This window comes from Tiliqua scincoides, chromosome 1 (assembly GCF_035046505.1).
Source record: "Tiliqua scincoides isolate rTilSci1 chromosome 1, rTilSci1.hap2, whole genome shotgun sequence".
Lineage (NCBI taxonomy): Eukaryota > Metazoa > Chordata > Lepidosauria > Squamata > Scincidae > Tiliqua > Tiliqua scincoides.
The window spans coordinates 197,495,407-197,503,675 of NC_089821.1; the positions used below are offsets into that span (position 1 = coordinate 197,495,407).

Sequence of the window (8,269 nt, forward strand, 5' to 3'; positions counted from 1 at the left end):
CCATGAGCAATAGAAGCAGCTGCTGCTTTAAGCATTTTTTCACATCTGGCCCACAGACCTAATAATTTTTCAACTCGTGATCTTGCTTGGGCGAAACTCGATCTACGTGGTTTAAATACCTTCCAAATTGGGACGATGGAACAATTGCAAGCAATTAACGCAAAAAGGGGGGGAGGATGCAAGGAAGCAAACACACACACACCCCTCCCTATCTGTTGATTTTTCTCTAACAGCAGAGGGTGGGGAAGAGGCGGAGAAGGGGGCAAAGGAAGGGGGTGGCAGCGGGGGCGAGAGAATGAAATCACAAACACACACACACAAGTCAAAGCATTGTCTCTAACTTAACACTGAAGGGGAAGAGAAACAGACACCAAACAGAGGCTGCCACCACTGCAAGTCAGAAGCCCTCCCACTCCCCATTTTTTCTACGAGTGTGCCTCCTCCACCACCACTAGGAAAAGCACACGGGCTCTACGGTGCATCGCCCCACTTTTGCTCCGCTTTTTTGGCGAGGGCAAGAGCAAAGAAGGGTGCAGGCCTCAGTCCCCCGAACGTATTGATCCTCCGCGAAGTATTAATGATCAGCGCAAGGCCGATTTCAAATTATTGCCATCGCAGCTCCATTGTTCGCTCCCCCGGCAGGCGCCGCCCCCTCTTTTGTCTGGCGGCGCGGTGATTGGTCGGCGGCAGGCGGGGGGCTGCCGTCAGCGCTCGGGAAGCCCATTCATCTGTGCACTTGGGCGTTGGACTCCGCATCTTATTAGCGACCAGGGAGATTTCTCCATTTTCCCCTTGTCTACAGTACGGCTACAAATCTGGGATTTTTTATTACTTCTTTTTTGCTACTCAACTTGGGCTTCTCAGATTTTTGCTCGACTTTCCCCCTTCCTTTTCCCCCCTTTCTTCCTGTGCTGCTGCTTTTCGTGATCTCTCCAGCTTTGCCCATTTTTTTTGCAAGGAGTGTATAAAAATAATCGGCTCTCTTCTCTTTTTTTTTCTCCTCCCCCTCTGGTGTGTGTGTGTGTCTTTGCGCGTGTGTGTTGCTGCTGCTGCTCTTCAGGGCTGCCGGTCTCCCAGCCTCTCCACGAAGCCGCCGTTCTTTGTTTCCCCCCCTGCTTTTGGATCTGTTGAGTTTCTTTGTTGCACCGGCCAGCATGGGTGCCCAGTTCTCCAAGAACGCTGCAAAGGGCGAAGCTGCCGCCGAGAAACCCGGAGAAGCGGTGGCCGCATCGCCATCCAAGGCGAATGGGCAGGTAAGGGCGAGGACTGGGGCACTCGCTGAAAAGCAAAATCTTTGCATCGGGTGCAATGGGGGGTGCGCCTGTGATCTTCGTGGGGAGTGCATGCTTTTTTGTAATCGATCACGACCCCCCCTTTAAGAAATGTCTATGGAAAGGAGTGGATTTTGGCACACTGTTGGGGGGGAGGCTTTCTCCCTCTCGGACCCCATTCTAGCGTAATATGGTGGAGGGGGCAAATGCAGGCGGTCCCTCTGCCTGCTGTTGCATGCACCATCCTTGGTGAGCTCGCTTCCCAAGGCGTTGTCGCTCGATGCTGAAACGGGTGGCATCTTTGTGCCACGGCTGAGTGTGTGTGATCTGGTGGTGATGGACGAAGAGCGTACTATCAAGTCAGCCACGGTCTGTAACAGGCTCTATTCTCTTCTCGTTTCGCCCCCCCCCATTCTCTCCTTTGGCGCGTGGGGGGGGGCTGTAGCGCTGATAAGGCGACGGCAAGAGAAAGCGGCGCTTGTGGTGGTGGGGGCGCTGGCGAGCCTGTGAGTGTGTATTGAGGAAGGGGCTCTGGGCTGATGTCTTCTCCATCTTGCTTGCTGGCTTCCTTGCTCTTCTGCTTAGCCTCAGTGGGGCCCCGGTGACTGTGGGTCTTTTTAAGGTGGCCACGCGGTTGGCTTTCGTTCCTGTCTCGGACTGGGGCTGCAGCGCTCTCCCCACTTTCCCATTGAGTGTGACGGGGCTGAGTGGGCATGCCTGGGATTGGGCTGCTGCTTGGGCATTGTGGCTTCCCTGTGAGAATTGGGGGGGGGGGGGAGGACGGCGCGTGGCTTTTGCAATGGTTGCTGCGGAACGCACGAGGATGCGCCTCTGGGGCAGCCAGCTGTGGCGCCAGCGAGGAGTGGGCTGTCTCCCGCGCCTGCAACCAGCTCAGCCCCAGTCCGGGCTTGGCGGTGGTGCCTCCGAACGGGCGGCAGCACCACGCCTCTCCGCTGCTGCCCGCGGGTCGCTCCTGCAGGAACGTGAGGCTGGTTGCAGCGCAGCCAATGGGGAGAGCAGGCGCCGCCTCGAGCAAACAATGGCGAGCAGGAGGCGCCCTCCTTTGACTTCTGTCGGCGTTGGAAGCGGTGTGGCAGCAGGGAGAAGCCGCGCCGCGGACCTTTGTTCGCCTCGGCGGAGCCCGTCCTGGCCGAGGAGGCGCGGGCGAAGCCTCCTCGGCTCTGCTCTCCTCTCTCTTCTAGTCTCCTCCCTCCTCGCCCCTCCTCCCCTCCGGCTCTGCGTGCGCTTCCCTGGCCAAGACGGCGCCACAGTGCCCTCTCCAGGCGAAGCGTCGCTGCAGCAGCAGCTTTGCTTTGCCTCGCAGTCCCCAACTGGTGGAGAGGGTTACATGGCTGAAGGGGACGCAGGGACCACTGCCAATGTGTCTCCACAGGAGGGGTGCCCCACGGCTGGGTGGGGAGGGGGCCGTCCTCCAGAGAGTGACTGGAGCCAAGGCAGGGCGGAGGAGGGACTTGGGTCGGCGTGGCGTGTCCTCCCTCTGCGCCGCTTCGGGAATGCGTCAGGCGTTTTCCTCAGAAAAGCAGCGGGAAAGTCTGTGGCAACGTGCTGCCCACAAGCGACGCCACTCCCTGCAGTCCCTCTCTGTGTCATCGGCGCTTGGCTGTGGTTGTGTCGCTCTGCCAATCAGGGTGGCGTTGATTTGGGAGTGGTTTTGTATTGGATAGCGTCACAAAGACAGCTGGTGGGGAGGCCGTTGTGGTCAGGCTCTGCTCGGCATGAGAGATTTCGTCCAATAACGCTGGCTTAATTTCTTCCAGGAGAACGGCCACGTGAAGGTGAACGGCGACGCCTCGCCAGCCGCTGCCGAGGCCAGCAAAGAGGAGGTCCAAGCCAATGGCAGCGCACCAGCTGAAGAGTCGGTGAAGGAAGAGCAGACCCCGTCTGAGCCGGCCTCCGAGAAGGAGGTGGCAGAAGCAGAGAGCACAGAGCCAGCCTCTCCTGCTGAAGGGGAGTCCTCCTCTAAGACAGAGGAGGCAGCGACCCCTTCTTCCAGCAACGAGACCCCTAAAAAAAAAAAGAAGCGTTTTTCCTTCAAAAAGTCCTTTAAGCTAAGTGGCTTCTCCTTTAAAAAGAACAAAAAGGAGTCTGGGGAAGGAGCAGAAAATGACGGTGCAGCTGCTTCTGGCAAAGGCGACAAAGACGAGGCAGCTGCTGCCCCTGAGGCTGCCAGCAGTGAGGAGGGCAAGCCTGCCCAGGAGGAGTCCCCTTCCGCTGCTACTGCCACTGGCAGCACAGAGGAGACAAAGGAGGAGGCTGGTGGCACGCAGGAGGCCAAATCGGAAGAGACTGCGCCAGAGAAGCCTGCAGGAGAGGAGGCCAAGCCTGCTGAAGAGCAGAAGCCCGAGGATAAGCAGGAAGAGGCGCCTGCTGCCCCTGTGCCCAGCGCTACCACCGAAGCCACCTCAGCTGAACAAGAGGCACCCAAAGCAGAGGAGCCAGCAGCAGCAGCAGCAGCTCCTACACAGGAAGCCCCATCCGAGTCTAGTCCAGAAGCTCCACCAGCTGAGTCGGCAGAGTAAAAAAAATTGGCAGTTTTGAGATGATTGAACTTTTCTTCCCCCCTGTTTGTTTGTTTGGAGTGGTGCCAGGTACTGGTTTTGGAGAACTTGTCTACAACCAGGGATTGATTTAAAAGATGTCTTTCTCTTTTTTTGTCTCTACCCACAGATCCCATCTCAGATCATTCTGTTACCACCATTCCAACTGGTAGAGGGGAGGCTAAATGCCTCCCTCTGCCTTGTTCCTCTTTTTTTGCATCAGTATTAATGTTTTTTGCATACTTTGCATCTTTATTCAAAATGTAAACTTTTTTTTTTCTCTGTCGATCTATGGACATGCCCATATATGAAGGAGATGGATGGGTCAATAAGGGATAGCAAATGAAGTGATAGGGGTCACAATGGGGAATTAGTGGTGCAGATAATTTGCCAAGAAAATGTGCCACAAGAAATAAGGGGTTAGTCTTTTTTAAAGAAAGTTATTACAATGTATTTTGTGAGGCAGATGTTCTATAAGGTTTACAACACTACAAGTCTTGACTAAGAAGGAAGAAGAAAAATTCCAATACTCAGATAAAAAAAAAAATCATAGTCTTAGGAAATTCATTTAAACCATAGGAACTTTCACTTATCTCATGTTAGCTGTACCAGTCAGTGATTAAGTAGAAATACAAGTTGTATAGGCTTTATTGTTTATTGCTGGTTTATGACCTTAATAAAGTGTAATTATGTATTACCAGCAGGGTGTTTTTAACTGTGACTATTGTATAAAAACAAATCTTGATATCCAGAAGCACATTAAGTTTGCAACTTTTTCCACCCTGCCCATTTTTTTCTGTAAACTTGCAGTAATCTTGGACCTTTTTAAAAAAACAAAACAAAAACACACACACACAGACACACACACACAATTTTAAACTCAACCAAGCTGTGATAAGTGGAATGGTTACTGTTTATACTGTGGTATGTTTTTGATGACAGCAGACGATGCTTTCTTTTTCCAGTTGTCTTTGAGAATAAAGAAGAAAAAAAAACCAATTTCAGATGCAATGGTTTTTGTGTAGCATCTTGTCTATCTTTTTTTTTTTTTGTAAATACTGGAGGAGCTTTGACCAATTTGACTTAGAGATGGAATGTAACTTTGCTTACAAAATTGCTATTAAATTCCTGCTTAAGGTGTTCTAATTTTCTGTGAGCACACTAAAAGCGAAAAATAAATGTGAATAAAATGTAGAATTTGGCTGTGTTTCTTTTTCTGGATGCTCCCGATAGCTTAGTAGATTGACTGTATTGTCTAAATTTGTATAAAGGCACTTGTTTGCCACTTAACATTACTCTTTCTATATTACGGATTGTGTGGCCCATCTGGCCCCACTAAAAGTTGTAACTATAGAGTGAAGATCTTCTAAATTGAGATGTGCATTGGATTTTAAATGAACAACTTGTGCCACTCTGGACCCTTGATTTTGCAAATATGAGAGCTGGGGAAACAGGATTAAGGCTGCAATCTTATACATACTTACATGGGAGTAAGTCCCATTGAACTCAGTGGGACTTACTTTTAAGTAGACATAAGATTGCTTTGCAAGAAAAACTAGAATGTTTATTGCAGGCCTGCACCACTTGACTTTAGCTGGGGCAAGGGGATGTAGGTGAAGCCTTGAAGATCACTCTGTGGTACAATTAGATTATCTAATAGCTTGAGTTGACTTGACGCTTTGGCTGTGGTTGTTTGGAATATCTCAGGCCTCAACCTGAGTTTTCAGACATGGATACCTGGATTCAGGTGTCAGAACAGCAAAGGTCCAATCTTACATGTTTGTTCTTAACCATTTCAACATCTACTTCAGTGCCTGACTTTAAGCAACCAGCCTTGGAAGTTTGGCCTAAAGTAAAAGTTTTTGTTCTACCAAATTGTTGAGCAATATTTTTTTGTATGTTACTCCCAACTATAGGTGAGTTAACAAAAAAAAAATTGCTATATTTGTCTATAAAATTGTCACTTGGTGCTTGCCTTTTAACTGTTTAGACTTTTTGGGCTAATTTCCACCATATTGCTCAGGGCAAAATATGCCTTAATAAAACAGTAGGCTTTTGTAAAAACAAATACAGAGTAGTAATGGTGTTGGAGGGTGGAAATTGATTTAAGGAAGTGTTGCTCCTAGGTTTATAGGTGAAATTTAGTGTTACACTTAACTTGCTTCCATCTATGTTTTCAGCAGTAACTTGCTTTGGAAGCAATTACACTTCATTTTATGAGAGAGTGGCACATTAGCACCTTGTTCCCTAAAGAACAAAGCCTGAGCTGAATGAAGTTCAATGGATTCCGTACTGAATACATACTCTTATTCAGCTGTCCACATCTTTTCTTTTTTTATTTTTGGCTTGTATATATACTCTGGTCACCCTGGTATTTCTCTGTAGTGTTAGAAATGTATTGACTATTATGCTTTAAATGGCCATGGGATGAAATAAATGGATGTAAAATGAGATCCTCCATGCCAGTGTCATTCTTGGACTACATCTGTTGGGACAGTTTCCATTCATAACTCTTGCTAAGAGATTATGACAACATGGCTGTATGTTTCTGTTCTTGACCCTTATCTTGACCTATCATAAATGTGTGTTCTTAAATAAATACTCTTTAAATGAGCCAACAAAGAATTAAACCAGGCTTGTTTTTGTTAAATATTCTGCACATGTTGTGATTTGGAACTCTTTTCCCCCTCACCTAGACTGCAATTTTGCACTTAATTATGTAAGTTTAAATGGATTTGAGTTTAGTAGGACACTGGACCAGTCACACATTACAATGTATGGCAAAGATATAATGAAGTATGCTCATTAGGGAGCTGCCATTAGCTGTGGTTCTCTGTTGGGCAACTTAGGTTTGTCTCCACATTTGTGGAATAGCCTTAAACTTTAACAATGTTCTTGCTGTTGTCTTGAATTCTTGCTGACATGCACCGTGCCCCCAAATGTGTCCACTGTTTCATTGTTCAGGTTCACTTGTAGATTAATTGTATGCTTATATTTCCTAGAATGTCTGGCTTACAAAAAGCTGTCAGGAAAAGAGTGCTTTGTTGTCACCATTACCCTGATAATAATAATAATAATAATAATAATAATAATAAAACTTTATTATTTATTATTTAATAATAATAAAACCCGCCCTTCTCCCTAACGGGACCCAGGATTCCTATCTCCATTCAAATTGGCTAATTCATCAAAGTGCTGGAAGTGGTTAACTTTCCTAATATAAGAGACACCGGCATGTTACAGTAGAGAAGTGAGCACTTCATATTGAGCAATCTCATAATACCTGACATCCCATAGCTGAGCAAATTACTTAAATGGTCAATGTATAGTAACTGATAGGCAAGTGATTGTTGAGCTATAATTGTATTAAAATTAGCACAAACAATTTACCGTGCAAACTAGATTGCTCTTGAATAGGAGGGTAAAAACAGATTTGTGCAGGAGTTGGTGTACAAAATAATTATGATTGCTGTCCTGAGCATCTTTTTAAATCAGGGGTGCCCAAACCCCGGTCTGGGTGCCACTTGCTGCCCTCTGGGACTTCCAATCTGGCCCTCAGGGAGCCCCCAGTCTCCAATGAGCCTCTGGCCCTCTGGAGACTTGCTGGAGCCTGTGCTGGCCCAATGCAATCGCTCTCAGTGTGAGGTAGACTGTTCAACCTCTCATGTGAGCCATAGGATGAGGGCTCCCTCCACTACTTGCTGTTTCACGTCTGTAATGCAGCAGTGGCAGTGAAGGAAAGGCCAGCCTTGCTTTGTGCAAGGCCTTTTAGAGGCCTTGAGCTACTGCAAGACCTTCATTCATTCATATAAGTTCCATCTCTAATATATTCATTTATGTAAATTTAGGCACATGCCCGATCTCGTCTGATCTCAGAAGCTAAGCAGGATCAGGCCTGGTTAGTACTTGGATGGGAGACTGCCTGGGAATACTGGGTGCTGTAGGCTTATACCATAGTCTTTCGAGACTGAAGGTTGCCAACCAACATTCAAATTTTAAATGTAAATTAATTCTTTTTTTTTTTCCTGGCCCCACGACACAGTGTCAGAGAGACGATGTGGCCCTCCTGCCAAAATGTTTGGACACCCCTGTTTTAAATCAACCATCTTAATAGAATTTCACTTCTAAAACATGCCTAAGTTTCTGAAGTATCTCATTTGGCCTTGAAATCTTTAAATAAATCACGATTTCCAGTTTTAGCAGATAATGTACTAAGACTGTAATCTTAAATGTGCTGCTTGGATGTAATTTCCAGTGAACTTGATTGGTTTAGTTCTGAATAAGATAGTTGGGTTTGGGCAGTAGAATTCACAGATTCCCAGTATATTTACTATGTAAGGCTTACTGATTTCGGTAAGACTTGCATCCAAGTTTGTGCGCTTAAGATTTTCAGTTTCAGGATAATTGGCTCAAAATCTCTTTGTCAGTTCAATTAAAATT

General features: G+C 47.1%; 1 protein-coding gene across 1 annotated transcript; it reads left to right on the forward strand.

The window, feature by feature from the left end:
* Positions 1 to 747: 747 nt before the first annotated feature.
* On the forward strand, positions 748 to 6,287 carry MARCKS (myristoylated alanine rich protein kinase C substrate). Its single transcript, XM_066610935.1, has 3 exons — positions 748 to 801; positions 1,061 to 1,253; positions 3,050 to 6,287. Exons 2-3 carry the CDS (start codon positions 1,155 to 1,157, stop codon positions 3,809 to 3,811), a joined length of 861 nt encoding a protein of 286 aa, XP_066467032.1. The 5' UTR covers positions 748 to 801; positions 1,061 to 1,154; the 3' UTR covers positions 3,812 to 6,287.
* Positions 6,288 to 8,269: the final 1,982 nt, after the last annotated feature.

Bases quoted from the DNA above. Each gene is read 5' to 3' on its own strand.
- MARCKS (XM_066610935.1), top strand. From the start codon at position 1,155: ATGGGTGCCCAGTTCTCCAAGAACGCTGCAAAGGGCGAAGCTGCCGCC. The intron at 1,254-3,049 runs GTAAGGGCGAGG...AATTTCTTCCAG, and splicing joins CATCCAAGGCGAATGGGCAG to GAGAACGGCCACGTGAAGGT.